Source organism: Tamandua tetradactyla, chromosome 7 (assembly GCF_023851605.1).
Source record: "Tamandua tetradactyla isolate mTamTet1 chromosome 7, mTamTet1.pri, whole genome shotgun sequence".
NCBI lineage: Eukaryota > Metazoa > Chordata > Mammalia > Pilosa > Myrmecophagidae > Tamandua > Tamandua tetradactyla.
The window spans coordinates 161,440,425-161,464,698 of NC_135333.1; the positions used below are offsets into that span (position 1 = coordinate 161,440,425).

General features: G+C 39.4%; 1 protein-coding gene across 1 annotated transcript; it reads right to left on the reverse strand.

Annotated features, from left to right (window-relative positions):
- Window positions 1-2,691: 2,691 nt before the first annotated feature.
- BTG1 (BTG anti-proliferation factor 1) lies at window positions 2,692-5,432 on the reverse strand. Its single transcript, XM_077111591.1, has 2 exons — window positions 4,940-5,432; window positions 2,692-4,010 (listed from the first exon to the last, which is right to left on the reverse strand). The coding sequence occupies exons 1-2, from the start codon at window positions 5,085-5,087 to the stop codon at window positions 3,643-3,645; spliced, it is 516 nt and encodes a 171-aa protein (XP_076967706.1). The 5' UTR covers window positions 5,088-5,432; the 3' UTR covers window positions 2,692-3,642.
- Between the last annotated feature and the right edge of the window lie 18,842 nt (window positions 5,433-24,274).

Here is a 24,274-nt window from a genome sequence, read left to right on the forward strand (position 1 = left end):
TTAAAACTAATGACATACAAAAATAAATTTCTGTGGTCTACTCATAGTAACATTTATTAATATAAATGATTTAAGGACTCAGTTAAGCAGCTTGATTTGGTTAATAGTACAAACTATTTTACTATGAAAATTTTTTTCATGCTGTTATACTATTATCTAATGCTCCAAACCTCAAAAACAAATCAGTCATATTGTGACAGCAGCCATCTACTAAAGCTCAACTGCAGAGACAGTGATGAGACGAAACTATTTGTAGTCTGCACACCTTCAGATAAATAAGAAATCTATTCAGACAATCCAAGACACACTCTCTCAAATCTCCTGTGCACACACACACACACACACACACACACATATATACTATTCATAAATTTTCTCCACAGTTTGTCAATAGCAGCTTGCTGGTTATCATCTGAAATATGGATGAAAACAGGAAACTGAATATTTCTAAACTTCCAGTATTCTTAAAATTTTGATTATCATACTTTTCTTTAAAAGGGAAAGTGAGAGAGTATGAGAAATGTTAAAATTCAGAGGTAAAAGTCGAAAAGCAGATTTGTTCCCAATGTTAAAGGAAGCATGATAAACTTTAGACAACACTAGATGTCGGGAATACTAACTGCTCTCTTTACTTGAAGGCTAATTCCACGATTCCTAACACCCATACAAAATAAAATTACTTGCAATTTAAAGATATTAGTGACCATTTGTGCAAATGTACCAAAAATCAATCTTCTGACAGTCTTTCCAGTCTACGGTGCAGAAATATTGCAAATTAAGGTTAAGACCTATGATCCCCATTCCAGATCACAGGGGGAGACAGCTATATTATCCTGTATGAAGTCCAATTAATTCTTGCTATACAATCCATCTTAACCCTTACTTCAACATTAGAGGAAGAGACTCTACTTAAATTTGGCAAAAATGTAAATAAACCTCAGAAAGTAACAATTCTCAGAAACATACTGCCAATAACTATGATTACTGATGCCCATGGCAGCTAATAATTTTGAGAGCAGTCGGCCTTTCTTAGAATGATGTTTGACTGTTTTTTAACTCAGACTTTTAATATCACCTATTAAGTATACACTTGGCATAAATGAACACATGTGCAGACCTGGCACTTATGTGCATGTACATACAACAGACAGTCCAATGTTTTTGTCTAAATAGCTAGGCAAAACATTCCACAGAAGCAATGAACAAGATTTATCAAATGGCTACTGTACTGCAGTCTTAAGCTCAGCTCTATTGTCTAGGGGAATAAGGTTAGTCACAGGAAACAGCTGGACTCAGACTGCTGTTTGCAAGCCTTTTAAAGAGGAACTATGCAAGTAGCTCTTTGCATGGCAGACATCACCTGAATTCTAAACTCAACTTTTAAGAAGCTCTCTTCCTGTTGAACTCATAAAAGTAACAAACTGATGTCAAATCTTCAGGAACGATTTTCCATTTGATAACAAATGACATAATTTTTAGGGACTAAAATATATTCCTCAACTGACTGGAAATCAGTCTTGCTTTGCCTTAGCTTCATCAGTTACCAACATAGCTTCAAAGGAATTACCAGATAAAATGCAGTTGGTGAGTAATAGTGGCATCTGAGAGAGACCATATAGAATCTAGAATACTAGCATGTTTTTATTGCAAATTCAAGTTTGAAGGTCTGGGTACCTTTTCACAGAATAGACTAAACCATTTCGCAAGGGCACTCCACTCCATGTGTTTTAACTCCCAAAGATGGCCTGCCAATATAGTCAACAAACACCACCTGTAATCTAAATACCTATATAGGTTCTATTATGTTTAACTGTATCCTGTGTTGTCTACAAAATCAGAATGTAATCTCACAGGTTTGAAGTCCTTTAGATTGCACCATATTTCCAGTGTGAACCTGTTTACATGTATACAAAAAAAAAGCCACGATAAAGTAAATTATTTAACTGTGCAGACAGAGCAAAACTCCAATATTCCACTTTCAATTTCCATTGGAAACGATTTATAATCCTCTCCAGCCAGAGAATTACCAGTATTCCTTTTATCATGTGGGGAGTGGAGTAAGGCACACCAGCAGCATTCCCAATGTTAGTTTGAAATTTTTCTGAAATAAAAGTCTGAAAATGAGTCAGTCATCATTTCAACTTTTGAGGATAAAAGTTCATAAACATACCTTTTGTTGAATTCCAGCTTACTGATTTTTATGTAAATCTTGCAGCTGATGCAAAACAAAAATCAACCAATCTCCCTCTGCAGTGATTAGCCTGTTCTTTAAGACTACGGGTCATCTGCCCCAGGATTTTCTAATTGAACAAGGAATCCATCGGGGCAAAGTTGCTTTTCAAAACAGGATGTAATAGACATTTACATCTTCACTTCAACAGGGAAGCAATGAAATGTAGTCCTTTCGAATATGAGTTTTTGGTAGATATTACCTTTGTCTCATTCTCATTTCATGAGATTAGCCTGTGAATTTGTGTCCATGTTTTAAGGTCATAGATTTTTAAAAACCGTGTTACCCTTGTGTTTCTTCTAATGCCTAAATATGCATACACAAATCATTTTCATCCCTTATCAAATGTTTTTTTCAGCATGACCAGTGTGCAACTGACATTCACATAGCTTATAGAACCTAAGTCTTCTGAGGAAAATCTTTCTTTTAGCTGAACCTCTATAATCATGACAAGAGATTGATTAAAATGCCAAGATAAGAAACAATTTATTATAGAGAGAAGAAAATTTTCTCATCCAAAATATAGAAATCTGTACAACTTTGCCACAATCAATATACATGAACTGTACAAATTTACACCAGTTCATAATTTACCAAATAAAAGATGACTAACAAAGTTCACAAAATAGATGGTGGTTTGTGGAAAAGACTTTTACCCAATTAAGTACAAGGAAAGTTACAAACCAGACCTCCACTTTCTAAAAATAAGAAGTTTACTCATCTTAGAAAACTACAAGCTAGCAAATGTACAGAGAGCTGGCTGGTGCTAACACCACAGTTGAGACAGTGTCTTCTTAAGGGTCTTTTTTAAAGCCTGTTGCCATGGCAGATTCAGGTCACTTGATACTTTCAAGGCCAAAAACACAATACAAGGTCTGACCATTTCCCCAGGTCATGCTTACTAGTTTGTCTTATGTACATTTATACATACTTAAGTGCTAGGTAAAAGTCTTGTCATAAAATTTCCAGTACTATTGTGTTTAAAACATTAAGTTTTCCTACTGAGCTGCCAAAAAGGTTAACATTAACAATTTTCAAGTGTAATAGTGCAAATTTCCTCTGCAAGATCTACAGCAGAGAAAGATTCTTTGAAATACAGATTTGCATTAAAGGGATCGATGTAAAAATCAGGTATAGTATCTGGGAGAAAAACTGAAACCACCGTAGGACTTCACTCCCTAGCAAATAAAGTGATCATTTACTTGGACTCACAGGCTATTAGATCATTGAAAGGTACTGTCCAAACTATGGCACTGTCACTTAAAAAAAAAATTTTACCATTCTATCTTGTGCCAGATCTTCACAGCTGTGACATGGTTTAAATTCCATAATCCATCCCCAAGAGGAGCCCACCCAAAGCAAAAATCAAATTTATCCATCCATTATAAGATGATCCATCCATAGACTATATCTTAACCTGATACAGTCATCATATTGTAGTTTTTGGAAGGGCTTGTTCTGCCCAAGAGAAGTTCCTCCTTGCAGCTGATTCTGCTCTCTACCATTTGCACGTTGGTGCTGTTTTGTGTGCTACCTCCTGCTGGCGAGGCTTCATACAGCACACAGATGGAGCCATCCTCTCCAATTCTGTACGACACTTCGTAGGGGTCAACCCATAGAGTGAGTTCGCTCGGGAGAAGTCTGAACAGCTCCTGACTGCTCAGTCCAATCCGCTGTGCTGCCTGTCCAATCAGAGGATCCATTTTATGGTTGATGCGAATACAACGGTAACCTGATCCTTTGCACGGCTTTTCTGGGAACCAGTGATGTTTATAATGTTCTATAGAAGAAAAGAAGAACAGAGAAACAATGCTTAGATCGTTAGTTAGCGCCTTGGGTAGTTCGCTCTTTCAACTGGCGTGTTTCAGGAGCAAGAAGGAAAACTTCCAACTTTTTAAAAATGTTCAAGATCGCACTCGCTGTTCGTGTGAGGGGACAGGGAAAGCGCAGACGGGGTTTTGCAAATAACACAGCACGGGACAAAACAATCTCCGGGAGCCACTCCGCCGAGCCGACACAAACAGGCGATCTACCAGACCCGGGCAGCGAGGGCACCGGCCGCCGGGCGGGAACCTGTTTACTTTCCCCACCCCACCCCAGCTGCACACAATAGAGTTTACAACTCTGGAAGACAGAAGCACCACCGGACGGTTAACCCCGAAGGAAAAAAAAATAAGCAACCTTAAACCACACTTTGGGCAGGGCTATAACTGTACTAGTGACAAATGCGATGATTAATGGACAAGCAGGGAAGGCGCGGGGACACGGCACGTCCGTCCCGCGCCCCGCGCTGGCTCCGGGGCAGCGGCGCGGCTTCGCCCCCCGAGGCCTGGCCGCCCACCCCGCAACGGTTGGAGTTGGGGGAGGGCGCGTCGAACCCACCCCAGCCCCGCGGCTCCTTTGTCCCCAGAGCGGCAGACGGTCCTCGGGCCGCAGCTCCGGCCCCGACGGGTTAGAGTTTCTTTGTTGTGCGTCGGTTTTCCTCTTCCCTGCGCTCGCCGGGCGAGAGCGGGGGGCGCCCTCGGCCCAGCACCCCCCAAACACTCTCCCAGACCCGTCTTTAGCGGCCCCCAGGCGCGCCGAGCCCGGCCCCGCGGCGGGACCCGAGCGCTGACTAGGTCCCGCGGCCCCGAAGGCTCGGCTCCGGCCTGGGGCCCCGAATCCGCCCCCACCACTCCCCGCGAAGCCCGCCCGCCACGGCCCGCTCACCTGCCATGAGCTCCTGCAGGCTCTGGCTGAAGGTCTGCAGCTGTCGCTCGCTCGTGAGCCCCTTGGTGCGGAGGAACTTGGAGATGAAGGACACGGCGGCGGCGATCTCGCCTATCATGGTGGCAGCCCGGGTGTAGAAGGGATGCATGGGGGCGGCGAGCGGGGGAGGCCCGGGGCGGCCGGGGCTCGGGGGAGCGGCCCCGACGGCGGAGCGGCCACCCCGGGCTCCCTCACAGGGCAGACGGCTGAGAGGAGGAGAGGGCACGAGGGGACAGACGATTACTTTTTTTTTTTTTCTCCTTTCTTTTTAGTAAAAAAGTTATTTTCGAGACGGGAGGCGGCAGGAGAGAGAAAGAGGCGAGCGACGGCGGCCTGGTCACATCGCTCGGACCTCCCCAGCCGCCTCCGCCTCCAGCTCCGCAGGTTCCGAAGCTCCAGACAGTTGCATTTCCAGCTTCGAGGGGCGAAGAGATGTGGGCGCCGTGCGGCACATTTTATAGCGCCAAGAGGAAGGAAGTGGCGTAGCTGGAGCGTGACGGCCGGCTCCAGCCAATCCGGAGATCGCACCATTGTGACGCATGCAGATTCGGAGCTGGAGGGGGCGGGAAGGGGCTAGGGGGCGGGTCCAGAGACAGGGAAGAGAGGGAGGAGCTGACGTAATCCGCTTGTAAACAAATAAACCCCGAGTGGCGGCTGGAGACGGGGGAGCTGTGTGAACAGACAGAGGAATCCGAGGGTGCGCGTGTGAAAGCTCCGCCCCCTCCCGTAGCCCCGCCCCCCTGCCCTAGGCGCGAGGCCCTGTGCCAGGGCACCCTCCTGCAAGAGTGCGCCTGCTCCGAGGCTTGTTGCCATGCGGGTAAAATTCTTGCTAGGGCTGTGTGTCTACACGCGCGCAGGCTGTTCGGGTCGTGCTGCACGTACGCGGCACTACCCGCCTCGCTACTCGGTGTTTCCACCCCATCTCCGCTCCGGGTCTACGCGGCTGGCTGCGCAGCAGCAGCAGAGCGTGAGGCTGGGGGGGACCCGCGTCGAAGGTGGCCGCAAAAGTGGAGGGCAGGGGCACCCGGGGCGCGCTGTCCCGAAGACCCGGCGGCAGGCTGCGGGAGCCCAGGTCCCCTTGCAGGCGTGCTGCCAACTTCAGGGAACCGTTTCTGCTCACCCCTGGAGCTGGAGTAGGGGGAGGCTATTGTAGACATTTAATTGCAAAATAAATGGATATATCAGAGGTTAGTAGGCCTCTTTGTAGTTGCTGTTTCAGTAAGTTAGGAGTGGAGAGAGTGGGAACCTTACCTGAATCCCTGCTTAATGCCGGCAGGAAAGCCAGTTACGATAAAAACAACGCAGATCCTGTAACGCTCAGCGTGTGCTCAAGCAAACAAAAGTAGGTACAGTGCATTTTAAAGCGTGTATACAAACGACCAAATGCTGTTTTCTTTTTTCTGCTCCAAATGCCTTACCGTTCTGCTATTCTTATACCAAAAATAAATAAATAAATAAAAATGCAGTTTAGCTTTTATGAATATATGGGACGTAGATATTTAGATTTGCTTGAAACCCGGCGCGTGGAAGTTTGGGGGAGTGGGAGTGGGGGGAGACACTGGAACGAAGGCGTGAGCCTGCTAAAATGATAAGGCATAAAAGAGTGTCAGGTACAGCTCCATTAAGGAAAAAGGAAGGAAAAAAAAGCCCTGATGAAGAAGAGCCAGGCAGAAGGAGAAAGCTCCAAGAGACCAATGTTGAACTTTACCGATGGAAATAAATACCCTGAGCTTAGTTGGTCATATATCTGAGTTTTTGCTGTTGTTAATTTAGTTATAATACTAAGCCAAATGGTATAGAGAGGGAGGAAAAGTATGACTTGTTTAAGGTAGCAGGGGAAAGAAGCCACCTGTATTGTTTAAATGAAATATGTAAAATAGATTGGATTTGAGAGAAGTAAGTTTTAGATTATTTTTAATTAAATACATAATAATTAGGTAGGATATATGTGAAATAACTTTTTAAAATGTTGACATTTGACTTTGAAAGCATTACCTTTAAATAAATGCATCAAAATAATGGTAAATAAGACACTTTTTTTTTTTTCTCTAAAGGCCTGTTCAGATAGGTCTGTGCTTAAATTAAATGTCAGGAATTCCCTCACTGGAAGACCAAAACGTCTTTTCAGAAAGAAGATAAGAGCTTGGCATTGTGAATGTAATTAACACCAGTGAATTGTATATTAGAAAGTGCTTAAAATGGGAAATTTTAAGTTGTGTGTACATTACTGGAATAAGAACTGAAAATGAATAAACAGAAAAGGAGATAAAAACTCAAGAGGTGAGTCCATGACACACCCTAAAACAAGGTCTTTTAGGATGCCCTCCCCACCCACCTTAGTCACCTGATCTGCTCATCCCTCTTATCAGTCCAGTCATTGGAGCATTGCTTTAGAAATCAAGTGAAGCTTTTTCTCCCCCAATCCTGGTCAACGACTTGGATCCCCAATAAGTCTGAGCTTAAATTGGCTCATCTACAAAACAGAAATAATGAAGTTAATAAAATGCTAAGATGTGAACTGAGGCTTGTCTCTCAAGCCCCATATTCTCTCCACTACCATTTAACTGTCTTCCCAATGGCAACTGGACCCCTTCTGAAAGTTTTTATAAAATCATTTGAATAGGGTTAACAGAAAGTTTAACCCACATATTGGTGGGGTTTTGCTTTTTCCCCACTGATTTTTTATTGCTTCTGTGTTTTTCACCTTAAATCATCCCTTTAAGGGAGAAATGGATTTAAGATATTGTTTTAGCTGATGGGGTGGGGTGGGGAGCACTCAGAAAAATGTAAATAAATATTAGTCTCAACTGCAACCTTTAAAAGAAGTTCAAACCTTTAGATAATGCTTAATGTTACTTGCTAGTAGTTTTCAATTCTGGACATATATATGTAACATTTTCCAAATGTTTAGTCATCCTATCCCTAACAAGAAAAAAAAAAAACAGTATTTCTCTGCTGTTTTTGAATTATGAAGATGCCTTCTCATGCTGTCATGCCAAATTACAGGGCTCTCCTCCTGGCTGGCTGTCCTTGGCCAAGTTAGCTAACATCCTCAGTAACAGAAGATTTCACAAAATGTTGGTGAGGATAAAATAGGATACCCCACAGAGACTATGTACCCATAGCCAGCACCAAGTGTTCATATATATATATATATATATTCGCTGTTAGTATTGTCATCAGAAAATTTGATATTATTATTATGAAGTTCTTCCAAACCTAGAGTATTTCTTCTCACCACATTATAAATCTGAGGAAATCTGTCCAAACAAATCCGGAAAGTGAACTTGTGCTTCAAAAGATGTTTGCAAATAAAAGTGCATATGCCAGGTCCTTGGAAACTGTGCTGAACAGTTCAGAAAGTACTTTCTGTAGAGGTAACCGTTAGACAACTAACTAGAATTTCAGAAGACTGGGGATTTATGTTCCTTTCCCTCAGCTCAAATGTTAACTAGAATAATTTTCTCTGGACTAACAAATAAATCAGGGCTCACTGTCAACTTTTTGAGTATTGTGTTTTTAAATCAAAAGAGAGAGAGAGAGAGAGTAGAAAGCAAACAAAAAAACAAGAAGAAACTTTATGTAAGGTAGGGGAACAACTTCTCTATTTCTTGGACTTGTAAAAGTTCAGGATCAGCACAGGGTTGAAAACCTGTTTGCCAAGGATTTTTTTTTAAATCACATTACCATCTGCTATCACTATATTTTTGGAAAAAGATAACAGCTAGCATGCCAAAAGCAGGAAAGGCATTAATACCAGAATTAAGCATGATATTTTTAATGGAATAAATTTAAAGTCACTGAATGTCACTTTTTGCATTTCTTCATGAACTTGCATTTTGGGAACTCATCTAAAATATTAATCTATGCACACAATGGCAATGAGTTAAGCTATCATTTTATAAGCTATACCCACTGTCTAGGATAACACCTTCCTTTCCCCTTTATCTGGCTAATTTCTACTCATTATTCCTGAATAACTGTTTCTTTCTACAACAAGCCTTGCTATACCCTCTAAACTTGAATAAATATTTATAGTCTTCTGCTTTTCCTTACCCCAGCTCTGCTACATATCATATTCTTACGAATCTCTCTCCTTTTTTAGTTTCTAAGTCTTTATGGGCAAGCAGCTTTTATCACTCACTGCAGCATCCCCCACCAACCCACCCGCCCACGACCTAACAAAGAAGAAGTCCAGCACATAGCAAATGTTCAATAAATATTTCTTGAATGACTTTAAATGAAGAAGCAGACCAAAACACATATGATTTGAAGACATCTTGTTGAGTGAAATAAACCAGACATAAAAGGACAAATACTGTGTAATCTCACTTATATGAAATAAATAGAATATACAAATTCAAAGAGACAGAAAGTACATTGTAGTGTACCAGAGACCGGTGGGGAAGGGGGCGTTTCAAAGAATTTCTGGGGTAATGGAAAAGCGCTTTGTAATGCATACTGGTGATGGAAGCACAGGCTTGTGAATGTAATTAACACTACTGGATTGTACTCTTACATGGGAAATGTTACATTGTATATATGTGAACAGAATGAAAATTTAAAACAAAAACAAAATACGCAAATGCATACACATGAATCAAATCAAAACCACTGCAATTTGCCAGGTGAAAGATAATAGAGGGTTATTTGTTCTTTAAAATCAGGCAGTCAAGAGTGGCCCACGGTGGCTCAGCAGACAGAATTCTCACCTGCAATGCCGGAGACCCAGATTTGATTCCTGGTGCCTGCCCAAGCAAAAAAAAAAATCAGGCAGTCAATATTTGAGGGACAAAGATAAGTGCTTAACTGTATGGCTCAATTTTTTTTCTGGTTGCCATAAGTGTTATATTACTGTGTAAGTTAATTTTGTAGATAAACATGTTTTTAGAAGACCAAAGTGACTAGGAGGTATTGCTCAGAAATAATTGTTGTACCATCCCCATGCGTCTTGTTAAGGTTTTCTGCTTGGCTTCCATTTATGTAGACACATTTTAGGTTATGCTTGGGTTTTTTTCATGTGCTTGGATGCTGCTCTCTCATTCTCTCATATTGCCATTCTATTCTGACACTGCTTGCAAAGAACCCTTACTGTGCTCTATGTCTCTGACACCACATCCTTATGATCCAGGATTCTCGAATTATTGTTAGGGAAACACCTAGAATCTTTTTTTTTTTTTTTGAGCAGTTGCGGGTTTACAGAAAAATCATACAGAAAGTGCAGAGTACTTATATAGTCAAGCCCCTCCCCCACAACAAAAATTGTCTCTAATATTAACATTTTGCATTAGTGTGGTACTTTTGTCAAATTGATTAACTGATATTATTACAATCATGTTATTACCTAAACTCTTATTTTATACCAGGATTCATTCTTTGTGTTGTACTGTTCTAAAGTGTTTTTATTTTTTAATTTTTATATTGGTAACATACATGCAACCTAAAATTTCCCTTTTAACCACTCTCAAATACACAATTCAGTAGTGTTCGTTGCATTCACGATGTTATCCTGCCGTCGCTACCACCCATCACCAAAACTTTCTCAACACTCCACATAGAAGCTCTGTGATCTATGTTCTCATTTCTGACTCTATGACTTTATATTCTGTATTTCTAATTTCTGACTCTATGACTTTATATAGTCCATATATTCAATATAAATGAGGTCGTACAATTTTTGTCCTTTTTTGTCTGGTTCATTTCCATCAACGTGATGTTTTCCAGCTTTGTCTGAGATGTAGCATGTATGAGAGCGTCACCTCCTTTTAAGGCTGAATGGATAAACAAAATGTGGTAAAACAGAAAACAACGTGGCTGTGTGCAGTTCAAATATTTGTGCTCCTTCCTGTACTGTTCCCCACCTGGGCCCTCCATCTGCTGAAGGCACATTCGGTGGCCAGAGACTTCTGCCCAGTGGGCTCGCTGCATTCGCTAAGGGTATATTTATTTTGAGCCTATTTCCAAACACCACCAGCTCGCTGGCCCTGATGCTCGCTCTCAGAAAACTCACAGCTTAACCAGTAAGTGCAGCTCTTTGTAGAGTGTTGCTGGATGGCAACAGAGGCAGTATATTTACTTTTGTGTTGTTTGGGGTGGGGGTGGGGAAGGAGGGTAAGGGAGCCCGCCCGAATGAATGGACTCTGTTAAGCCTATGAAGTCTGTTCATGATTAGGTCTCCTTGGAAAGAAGAAAAAGAGGAGCCTGCTCTTGGTGTACGCTGAGAGGGTTACACCAAGAGGGTTAAATTTTGTGGGGAAAAAAAAATTGTGGTAGAGGAGGCATGGGCTACTTTGGAGTATTTTGGGCAGACAAGTGATATGATCAGATTTATATTTTGGAAAGATTACTCTGGCTGCCTGGAGGATGATGGATTAGAAAAGGGGTAATGTTGAAGTGACTTCTATTTTTGTTCCCAACTCTTATTTAAATATTTAAATAGTTTAGCTTTACATGTGGGCTTATCTCTATAACTGGAGACTTAAGCATTTATTTATTCTTTTTTGGTTATCCACAGGAGAGAGCAAACCGATGTTGGCCATCTCCCCCTTGGCCCCTCTGCTTTGAAGTGCTTAGGGATGAATCCAGGAGCACAAACTCAGACATTTGTACTGGGTTTAGATCGACATAGTTCCAGAAAACACAAAAGAACTAGAAATTAGATTTGGGGCAAAATTCAGCGATGTTCTCCTATTAAAGCGATTCAGATTATTTGGAGAGAGTGGAAGGTGAAAGGATTAAAGCACTGCCTATCAACAACAATAAACATGCAGGTTAACATTGCATGGAATACTGTGCTAAGCGTTTTAGAAGCATCCTCATTTAATTCTCAACCAGATTTGACCTCTCAAGTCATGGACTCCAGACTGGAGCTTTGAACAGGCAAAAGGGGTTGCAGGTGTCCTTTTCTAACCGGCACTGAAATAAAATCTTAATAAAATTAGGAGACCATTTGAAGATGAGTAGAAACACTGAACACAGAATAAAATTTTAAAAATCCAGAAGCAGATTAGGAAAAATCTCGTGGCTAAAATACCCTGGAATCTATGGCCACATTTGTTAAAAGGTTCACTGGAAAATGAATCAAAGGGCATATTAAAACGTTAATCTGCCAAATAAAATAATTTTCCTGGAATGAAAATTGTCCCTGGGGACAGAGAAGAGAAAGTAGTAAAAATCGCCAGATCACTTCCCTTTTGACCTAAATCGGCGAGAGGGGCCGTTGGTCAGCTCTGCATTTCCTTCTCCCCCGGTAACAGGGAGCCCCTGACTGCCGGGAGGTCAGATGGAGGAGGCGAAAGGGGCGCTGGGGAGGGCTGTTTGGTGTCCATCTCAGCACAGTACTGTAGAACCTGATCTCTGCTGTCCTCCAGGAATTCTCAGTGACCTTTCTATTATTAAGCCCAGGGCCACTTCTCAAAACCAGACTCCTCGTAGATCTTCTTTCCTTCCTTGTAGCAAAAGACTGTGACTCCACCTACTTTCTTCTTTTTAAGCTCCAACCATCCACTCTGTCCCCTGAGGCCTTTTTCTTCCTCTTCCTCCTTTCTCTAACTCTTCCCTTTCCTCTCAACCAGAGTCAGTTTTGCCAGAAGCTTCCCAGCTGCCAAAGACCTACTTCATTTTAAGGCTTTAATCTGGGTCTAGGGAAAAACAACAAGCAAAAAGAATCAACTTTGGGAAATTGCAAACTTGAGGAATCATACAAAGTTCTTACAAACTATGATCCTAGTCTATATGACTTAGGACTTTCTGAATATGGGGCACGTAGACCTTCCCTTCCTTCGAGCTAGTGGGCTTCTCTGCAGTTCTCAAAATGTGGTTCCCAGACTAGCAGTCTCAACATCACTCCAGGGAATTGATAAAAATTTCAAATTATTTTGCCCTGCCCAAGACTTACTGAATTAGAAACAACTCTGGGGGTTTAACAGGTATGGAAGCAAAAAATCTAAGAACTATTGCTTTGATAATGTAATGGCAAAATTCTATTACTTTTTAAAAATCACCTTTTTCTCCCAAGTATACACTGTCTCAAATAGAATTCTCTAACCTTAAAAGAAAAAAAGTCAGCGCACTAGTTTAATATGTAAAATCTGCCTTGAAGAATCGACTAAATTTTAAGTGAGTTGTAATTTCTTTCCCTGAGGTTCTAAGATCTGGGTTTGCAAACCATTCTTCCCAGGCTCTGAGACAGTAGGCAAGCTGGGTTTAACCTTTTTGAGTAATCTGTGTCCATGCGTTCCTCTAAAGAGAGCGGCTCATACTCAAAATACCTGATAAAGTAAACATCTAATTAAACATTTCCATTCTCATGCCTTCATTTTCACTTCCAGGAAAAACAGCAACTTGCCCTTTTTATTGAAACTTGAATTTAAAGTCTTAAAGTAGATTGGCATTTAGATGCATCAGTATAACTTCCCATTATTCCTTTAACCTTGGGTAGTTCTTCAAACAAGGGAGCATTCATGTTGCAAAAAATAAGTACAAAAACAAATAAATTTAGGGATTGTACATATGGTTGCTCAACATGATTATGGAAAAACATGAATTATCATGCATTTGGATATACTTCATCTAGAATTCAATAGTTGAAATCCCATAGGACAACGCAATTTATGATGCAATCACTTTTAGATCATAGCAACCTAGACTGATCCAAATTCCTGAAAAGACTATATTCTAGTCATGGAAGGGCTTTTTTTTCTTTTGGCTTGTTTTTTTGTTTTGTTTTTTTTGTTTGTTTTAAAAAAGAGGTTATGACTGGCATATCAAATTGCATTTACTTTCTGAAGAGACTAAAGTGACAGACTTTCCATTAGCTTGTTTTTATCCATTTGTTTAGGTAGATACTGGTTTTCCCTAAATGAAGCAGAGGCTATCTTCAGGCTAGCTAGATATTAGTCACAATCTGAGTTAGTTGATTGCAAAAGCAGAGGCTTCTCTTATTAGCACCAATATATGTTAAAAAAAAAAAAACTTTCCATTGCTGCACTTTTTTTTTAATAGAAGCTTTTTCTATAAATCTTCCACATAACTGAATTTCACATAATACACTGTTCGCATAAAATATCCATCCATTCCTGGCATATGTGGTCTTTTTTGTGTTTGGCTTCTTTCATTTAGTGTAATGTTTTGAGGTGCATCCACATTTAGCATGTATCAGCAATTTTTTGTTTGTTTGTTTTTAATTTATTTCTCCTGCTGTATCCTCCCAGAAGTTCTTCTTATGGGAAATTTCTCATTGGAAAAGTGTAATTTATAGTTGCATGCCAGTCTGACACAGGCCAAATTTGGGGTCTACTTTTATCTCTGTTTTCCTTGCCCTTTCCTCTTCACTCTTCTACCATCTCTAAAACCTTCAAGATGTCATTTCTCCATAGCTAGAAGAAGCCACTCCTAACTATCCCCTTAACTGTTACAGGATAAATCACTTGCCTAGCATATTCCACAACGCTGACACCCCCACATCTAACAGCCCAAGGAATAAACCAACTGATGAGAGGAAAAACTCCTTTCTTAACATATTTGCTTCAGAATATTCCTCAGGAAAGGCACAAATTTCAGATTGGAAAGAGGGTATAATAAGAGCACTTCAGTTACACAGTCCACCTAAGGACAAAAAATCTGCCAAATAATATAGCCAAGAGGGTTTAACTGAACAGTTAAATTCTTAACAGAAGCTTTTTTTAGACTCATTCTAATAAACACGATCAGCAGACAAGTCCTTTTAAAAGAAGGTTCTCTTTCATCTGGCTAAAAAGAAGGAACACATTTAAACCAAAACAGGAACTACTCTGGTAATATATGTGTATAAAAATAAGCACCCTATGGGGCTCTTTTTAAATTAGTCAGAGTGCACAGAGAAGGCTTTGAAAAGAAAACTCTGGGGGGAAAACATTTTTCTTGATTTCATAAACACTCATTGTTTAATCGCCTGAAGAAAGTGTGAATTTATGATTAAATCCCCCTACCTCTTAAACTGATGAGCTCTTTTAAATCAACCCCCTGCCCCGCCCAGTATACTTAGGGAAGCAGGAGAAGTGAGTGGAAAACCAGCCTACTAAAGAGGCAAGAAAGTAACCTAGGAGGTCCTAGATCTTAAACTGGATACAGCTTGCAAGTTTGGTATAGGAAGCAGACTTTTCCCTTGTTGCTGCCACAATGTATTAATACCTTGCACAGATTTCATGAGCAGTGGATAACATATTCTGGTTTATTTTTGCTACCTTAAAAAAAAAAAAAGACTTCAAGGACATTTCTCTTTCCCCCTCCAGGTCCTCCTACCCAAGGCAGTCACACAATTTCAAGCTGGACACTTAACCTATTCAGGCCAGGTGCAGTTTCCATCCTTACCAATTGTTGAGTTGTGCCCAGAGGGGTGCTATTTATGTACTTTTCTGGACTCACTCCAACCAGAAATGTTTTGAGTTTTATACAGAACCAAAAGTGTACAAAACTCTAGGCAACTTGATAGAAAGCAAATATTTAATATTTTGAAAATAAATTAATACACAAGCCCGAGAAATCATATAAATAAATCAGGAAGAGCTTTGCCAGGATTCTGGGTTTGGATAACATTGCTGTAAATAAGCAACAAATTTACTTTTAAGTGTCTTGAAGGCCAAAAACAACAACAATAAAAACAGAGAAACACAATGAAGTCTATAGCTCTAGCTAACTAAAAAAAAAACAAAAACAAAAAAACAAGACAGTAGCTCACTAGAAAAAAACATTTTCTTAGCATTCAAGTCAATTCTTAATACTGATATTTATATAACAAACAGTATCACCTACTTTTATAAGATGCCCAGGGAAACGTAGGTAGCTTGCTCTTATATTGTCTCCTTCAGTGATTGCTGAGAACAGGCTCCCTGGCAACTGTCTAAGGGGTCATCGATTCATTCGACAAATTTGATTGCCTGCTGTGTGCCAGGTACTGGCTAAACACTGAAGATACATCCACAAACAGAAGCGCCCCTCATCTTATGGAAATTAGAAGGAAGAGTGACATTAAGCAAATAGCACAAAGGAATGCATGTTTTCCATTCTGAAAATGAATATAAAATAAAAGTACAAATGCTATGAAAGTCTAACACATACGAATGTTGGAGAGGGAGGATCGATGAAGTCTTTACTACAGCAGTGGCATTTAGGCCAAGGTCTCACGGAATTAACCTGACTGCGGGTTGGGGATGAGAGGAACTCTCCAGGCTAAGGAAATGAATTTACAAAAACACCAGAGCAAAAGGACATAGGTGTTTCCAAAACAAGATCCCTGCGGTCCTAGTAAGGAAAATGTGAGGGCAGAGATCACAGAAAAGGCTGGAGAAGTGTAGAACAAAGAGGAAATTCCCCAAAAATTTTAAGCCAAGAAATGACACGATCGAATTTGCATATTGGGTATATCCATTAAGTCCAAAGCAATGGGAACAACTCGCTCCAGTATTGTTCTGAGAAGCAGAGACTGACCAGATGAAGAGCCCACTCTTATTTATTTTATAGAGAGCTGTATGAATATCTTTTGGCAATGCCACTTCTCTTAAGAAACAACTTTACATGTGCTCAAGTGTTCAATAATTATGTCATCGAAGCCCCAGAAACCGATATCAGGTCAGGGCAAACTTTCTCTGTAAAGGCAGAATAGTTCATATTTAAAACACAACTACTCAATTCGTGGTATGAAAGCATAAACAATATGCATGTGACTCAGTTCCAATAAAACTTTATTTATGAAAACAGTTGGTATCCAGACTTAGCCCCCATGTGGTACTTTACCTACTTCTGATCTAGAACAAATAGTATCAAGGAGATGATCAAAGCAGAAGATTGTGAAAGCAATTGTCATCATCTATGCAAACAAACCTTTAATAGGATAACTGAACTCCCCTTAAGGGCTTTGATTTTGAAGAGTATTGTATTGAGATGAGACTGTCAGGATGAATGAATCAAGGACAAAATACTCCTTGAGTTAGCAGAACAAATTGAACCTGTGAACAGAATTACCATCCATTGTAGATTCTGAAAACTAAAGCTCCTCAGAGGCAAGGGTTTTTGTTCAGATTTTTTATTTGTTTTTTAACCCTAGCTAGATACATGATCTCCAAGCTTTGTGACTAGAACAGTGTGCTAATGACAGATTTCCCACACAAAATGGATGTTTAGTTAATGATTTTTCAAGAATACAGCTCTTGAAAAGTCAAGTCATTTTTGGAGAAACTCCTTTCATTCCCTTAAGTATAAAAAACTTTCACCCTCAAACATAGAACATACATATAATATAAGAAATTGTCTCAGCATTATTTCAGACAAAGATGCACTCACCAATTTACTCAACAGAATTTCTAATCAGAGTATCAAAGGGAGCAAATTTAAATCACATGCCCTGTTTGGAGGAACCCAAACATTTCTACATTGCCTGAGAACACCAAGAAAAAGATGAAGATATACATCTTCACTTCTCAAAACTCTTCTTTCTGGTGTGTGTTGCATCTTCATGTGGTTTGAATTGCTCGTTTTACTTTTATTTTTGCCCTAAAGAGAAAATTGTAAGTTTATTTCAGGTGAAATTTGACTGCAATAATAATGAGTTCCACCCCAAAAACTGAAATTGGTAGAGAAAATGGTGCAGCAAGAACATGTGTTCCAAAGAAATCCTTCACTCCATCCCTGTCCATCCATCAGCCTCTATCAAGTCACCTTTTTATTCTTTTGGTGAGTACAGTAAACCGTCATTGGATTGCTGGGATTGTTTATTTCAAATTCCGTATTATTACTTACACAAATGTGTTTTACTCATGATGTAGCTATAAAAATACTTTAATCTTTGAAAAATTTTTAGGGTATCTTGGGTTAGAATGAAAAACATAATAAATTTTCCAACTAAAAATTAATGGAGATAATGTTTTTTCATTTAAAAATTTAGCAGCAGAGATTGTAGGAATTAAAGTTGTGAAGCAAGGTAAAAGTCAATTGGTTTTCTTTCTAATCCAATATATTTTTATTTTTGCAATGATTTTAATTTATGTATTTATAAAATTATTATTCTGAGATGAGGTTCATAGATAAGGAACGATGCTGAGCTTGTTGTTTCCTAAAGCAGAGGGTATAAGAAAGACTATAAGCTGTACCTAATACTTAGACACTTCAAACCAGAATTGAGGACAAAGAATGTTAATTACATGTAGGATTAGAATTGGCTCAAAAAAGTCCATAACTACCTGGCATTGTGACTATGTTGTACACCAGTATGTCTGCAGCACTTACCACAGCACTTGGCAAATAGTGGGTATCAATAAATGTTTGAGCAATGAATGAACCCTAACTGAGATGCTGTGGCAGTAAAAGCTCTGAGAGAAGATTATAACTCTTGAATCAATATCAAAATCATATGGCTTGCCTAAGTGGTATCTGTTTATGGAATCAATGATTAATGAGGGCTCAATATATATTGTAGAACCAGTAGTTATTTTCAATTGTACCCTCTCCCACCCAAGAGATGAAAAGTACTAAAAGATCAGTAGTATAATAGTGATGCTTTAAACTTTAAATGCTCCTTCTTTGTCACTCAGAATATTAAATGGAGAAAACAGACCTGCAACTTATTAAGAAGAAAGCTTGTCCAGAATGTTGAGAGACTATAGTTGACTGAAGGCAGCACTGTAGAAAGTTGTCCTTTTTTAGGTAGATACCATGACTTTGTCCAGAGGGAGGTGAGTAAAGAACTTTGCAGGGATTGGGGATTACTATTCAGAGCAGGATTTGGAGAGCTCAAGCAGCAGAGAATTTTACACTGGGGATTTCTTCAGCTGGGAGCAGTTAATTGGCTAAGCATTAATGAGTCAAGTTGGTCAGCCATAAAATGGCAAGCTATTAAGCCCTTTAAAAGAATGAGGTAGAGCTATACCACTGATTGGGAATACCTTCCCAGAAATTTTTATTAAATTGTCTTCAAGAATCAAGGCTATTGTATTGCAGTTCAACAATTTCAGATATTTCCCTCTAGCTACTCCAATACATGAAAAACTTAAAGCAGATATCTACATACTGTATAAGAATAACCTCCAGAATGAACTCTCAGCTCTATTTGAAATCTCTCAGCTACTGAAACTTTATTTTGTTTCATTTCTCTTCCCCGTTTTGGTCAAGAAGGCTTCCTCACTCCCACATTGCCAAGGCCAAGCTCATTCCCAGGAGTCCTGTCCCACATTACCAGGGAGATTTATACCCCTAGGAGACATGTCCCACATAGTGGGGAGGGCAGTGAGTTCACCTGCCAAGTTGACCTAAAGAGAGAAACCACATCTGAGCAACAAAGGAGGTTCTGTGCAGGCCACCCTTAGACAGAATCATAAGTAGGCTTAGCTTCTTCTCTGCAGGAATAAGTTTAATAGAGGGCAAGCCCCAAGATCTAGGGCCTGACTCATCAATGTGGCAGTCTCCAGTGCTTGCAAGAATAGCAGGTCTTCTCCAGGTAGAGAAGTTTAGTATTTTGACCTTTTCCCCCAGTCCCTCAAGGGGACTTTGCAAATACTTTTTAATCTTCTGCCCTGATTACTTTGGAATATATCGGGGCATCATATCAACCTGTACAAACCAACAAGATGTCACAGCTTTAGAACTGTAAACTAGCAACTTTCAAAATTCCCCTTTTTAAAAGCCACTCTGTTTCTGGTATATTGCATTCTGCAGCTAGCAAACTAGAGCACATACCATACCCTTTATCCCTCCCTCTCATTGATAACTAGTATTTTCATCTACTCAATTTATTTTAATCTTTGTTCCCACTATTATTTGTTTATTTTTTATCCGTATTTTTTACTCATCTGTCCATACCGCAGATAAAAGTTGCATCAGGCCCAAGGTTTGCAATCACAAGTCACATTGAAAAAGCTTATCATTATACAATCATCTTCAACAAATAAGGCTACTATAACACACCTCTACAGGTTCAGGTACTTCTCTCTAGCTGCTCCAATACACCATAAACTAAAAAGGGGATATCTATATACTTTGTAAGTAATATATACTTTGTAAGTGTAAGAATAACCTCCAGGATAATCTCTCAACTCTGTTTAAAATCTCTCAGCCACTGACACTTCATTTTGTCTCATTTCTTTCTCCCCCACTTTGGTCAAGAAGACTTTCTCAGTCCCATGATGCTGGGTCCTGCCTCATTCCCAGGAGTCATGTCCCACGTTGCCAGGGAGATTTACACTCCTGAGAGTCATGTTCCATGTGGGTTTGGGGAGGAAGGCAGTAAGTTCACCTGCTGAGTTGGCTTAGAAAGAGAGGCCACATCTGAGTAGCATAAGAAATTCTCTGGGGGTGACTCTTAGGCATAGTTATAAGTAGATTTAGCTTCTCCTTTGCAGGAATAAGTTTCATAGAGGTAAGCCCCAAGATCGAGGGCTCAGCCTATTGAATTGGTTGTCCTCACTACTTGTGAGAATATCAGGAATTCCCCAGATGGGAAAGTTTAATATTTGCTCCTTTCTCCACAGTCCCCCAAGGGTACTTTGCAAATATTTCTTTATTCACTGACTAAATTACTCTGGGATATATTGGGGCATTACACTAACCTGTGCAAACCAACAAGATCTCACAGCTTATTCAAGATTCCATGTATTTATGGTGTTTGAATAAACTGACCATACCAGTTATTATGGTCAGGTTCATGTGTCAACTTGGCCAGGTGTGGTGCCCGGTTCCCTGGTCGGGCTAGAGCTAGCCTGTTCATTGCTATGAAGACATTTCATGGACTTAAATCATGACCACATTGGCTGCATCCACAGGGAGTCTCTTCCGCAATGAGTGATGCTTACTCTAAACACCAGAAGGCTTTTAAGGAGGATTCAGAAGAGACAAACACGAGAGTTTGTTTAAGACCTTCATTGGAGCTGCCAGGTCATGGCCTTTCCTACAGAACTTGGACTCTACATTCCCAGGGTTACATGAGACACTTATAAATTTTATATTTACAGATGTCTCCTGTTCATTCTGTTTCTCTAGAGAAGCCTAGCTAGCACACCAGTTAAATTAGATAATGTGCTACCAAAAGTATAAGTTTTGTACCAAATAAACATTCTCCTTGGATTCTGTAAGATTCCCTGTTATCCTTCCAATAAATACCTTTTATGTGCTTAAGCTAGTTTAAATTGTTTTTATCCCTTGCAGCCAAGAGATTCCTACATAATAAAGACTTCTTATTAAATAATCCATATCTTGGCAAGGATTTGAGATGCTCTTTCTCTTTATAGTACTTTGTTATGGGTTGAACTGTGTCCCCCAAAAAGATATGCTGAAGTCTTAATCCTTAGCATCTCAGAATTTATTTGGAAATAGGGCCATTGCAGCTGCAATGAGTTATGTTGATGTCATACCGGAAAAATCCAACATGACTGATGTCCTTACAAGAAGGGAAGAAGAGACACGAGGGGAAAATGCCATATGATGATGAAGGTAGAAGTTTAGTGCTCCAGCTACAAGCCAAGAAACTCCAAGAATTTTCAGCAAATCACCAGAAGCAAGGAAGAGAGAAGGATGGATGGAAGATTCTCCCTTACAGATTTCATGGCCCTACCAACACCTTTATTTGAGACTTGTAGCCTCCATAATCAGGAGACAATAAATTTCAACTGTGGTACTTTACACAGCAGCCCTAGGAACAAAACACCCTTGAGCTAACAATTACAAGCATTAAGTAAAAGTAGTTACATGTCCTCCTCACCCTGTTTGGACTTTGGAATCCCCTCTGGAGCCCTTTAACTCCTCTGTCCCCCACAACCCTGTCCTGGAGCTGCTGCCTCCCTTGTTGAACTTTGCTTAATTTATTTTTGACCATTTATTTCAGGAAAGAAAGAGGAAGAAAAGAAGGAACATTTTGAGAGTTTCCCATGGGATGGCAAGTGAGCATGGTTGGCACATGGCTGAGATCAGACAAGCAGATTCCTGACTCCATAACTTCATTTACCATATTGTTAAACACCACTAAACTCTGCAGCAGTTTGGGGCCATCATTGCTATTTTTAACTTTTTAAATTTTTAGTTGTATATCTTAACATTCATATTCATAGTGAGTGGTTTTTAAAGGAGAAACCTTCAAGTGAAAATATATATTAAGGAACACAGATTTGACTGCATGAAAATTTAAAACTTCTGGACATCAAAAACCATAATGAACAAATGGAAAAGGTTAATGAAAAACTAGGGAAAAATAGTTTTACATGTCTAAGAGAGTTAACATTTTTAATACATTCACTTAAACAATGAAAAAATAGCTTGTATTTTTTAGATATCCCATTCAGTGTCCAGGGGAACATATCCCTCATTGGTATTATATAGACAAAGTAACAAGAAGAGGTAACTTATAGATGATGATACTAAAAAAGATTCCTTCCAGAGTATGTCCTCTGCCTGAAGGGACTGAATGGGAAGCTAATATTATATCATGGCATGACAGATCACATGGAAAACCTAATTAAAACCCATGTGCACACATCTATGTACCCCCCAAATAGAAAGATGGGCAAAGTCTATGAAGAGATAATTCAAAGGGAAATCAAATGACTGGGGAGGGTAGAGGAGAGGCAGAGAGGGAAGACTAGCAGTGGCAATAGATATTGCTGAAGATGAGCCCTTGGTCCAGAAGCAGCCTCTGGAAACTCTGTGCTGCAATTTCCAGAGACTTTAAGGCTATTTACATTTTTCTTCTAAGGAGTGATTTAATCTGTCATCTTCCTAATGCCTAGATGATTTTTAAAAAATATTTTAATTGAGAAATATCTATACACATACAGTCATATACAAATACAGCCATATTATTCAATCAATGGCTCACAATATCATCCCATAGTTGTATATTCTTTCCCATCATCATTTTTAGAATGTTGGCATCACTCCAGAAAAAAAATAAAAATAAAAATAAAAAAAAAGAACTCATATATCCTGTACTCTTTACCTCTCCCTCTCACTGACCCACAGTATTTCAGTCTACCCAGTTTTTGCTCTTTTGAATGAATGTTTTTTTAACATTGGTCCTTGGAGTTCTTCTCAAGGCCTGACAAGAAACGATAATAATTTGAAGTACAGGAAGGAATCCAGCAGAACTACCTCTAGGGCTGGCTCCATTCTCTGAGGTGCCATCCTTTTCCCAACTGTTAAAAGTGAACGATCAAGGGAAGGACATGGGAACTCTGTACTTTCTGCATGATTCATCTGTAAACCACAAATTTCTCTGAAAATAATAGTAATATGAACTATTAAAGGGAAATCAAAATAAGTTTAAAAAGCAATTAATAAATAATGACATCATCAGAACCAACAGATAAAAACATTTATTCTTCTAATGGTAATAAATTTAACCAAGGAGGTTAAAGACTTTACACTGAAAACACAAAACACTGCTGAAAGAAATGAAAGAAGACCTAAATAAACAGAAAAGACATCCCATGTTTATAGATTTAAAGATTTAATATTTTAGCATGCCAATTCTTCCTAAAGTGGTCTAAAAATGTAATGTGATCCCTATTCCACAGGCTTTTTGCAGAAATGGAAACATTGATCCCCATATTCATATGCAATTGAAAAGGGTCCCAAATAGCCAAAATAGTCTTGAAAAATACGAACAAAGTTGGAGGACACACATCTTAACTTCAAAACTTACAACCAAGCTACAGTGGTTAAAATAGTGTGATATTGGCAAAAGGATAGACATATAGACCAATGGAATAATATTGAGAGTCTAGACTTAAGGTCACTCTCTATGGCTAGCTGATCTTCTATATAGGTGCCAAGTCCACTCAATGAGGAAAGAATAGTCTCTTCAACAAATGGTGCTGGGACAAATTAGAAATCCACATGCAAAAGAATGAATGTGGACACCTACAACCTAAGATATACAAAATTAATTCAAAATGATCAAAGACCTAAATATATGTGCTAATACTATAAAACACTTATAAGAACACAGTGAAATATGTTCAGAACCTGATAGTAGGCAAGAAATTTTTAGATTTTACACCAAAAGAAAAAAAAGATAAATGGGACTTCATCAAAATTAAAAAAATTTTGTGCATCATAGGGTATTAGAAGAAAGTGAAAAGACAACTACAGAATGGGAGAAAATATTTGGAAGGCACATATCTGATAAGGGTTTACTATTCAGAATATATAAAGAAATCCTACTCCTCATTAACAAAACAACAAACCAATTAAAAAATGGGCTGAGGATTTAAATGTGACATTTCCCCAAAGATGATATTCAAATGACTGATAAGTATTATGAAAAGATGCTCAACAGCA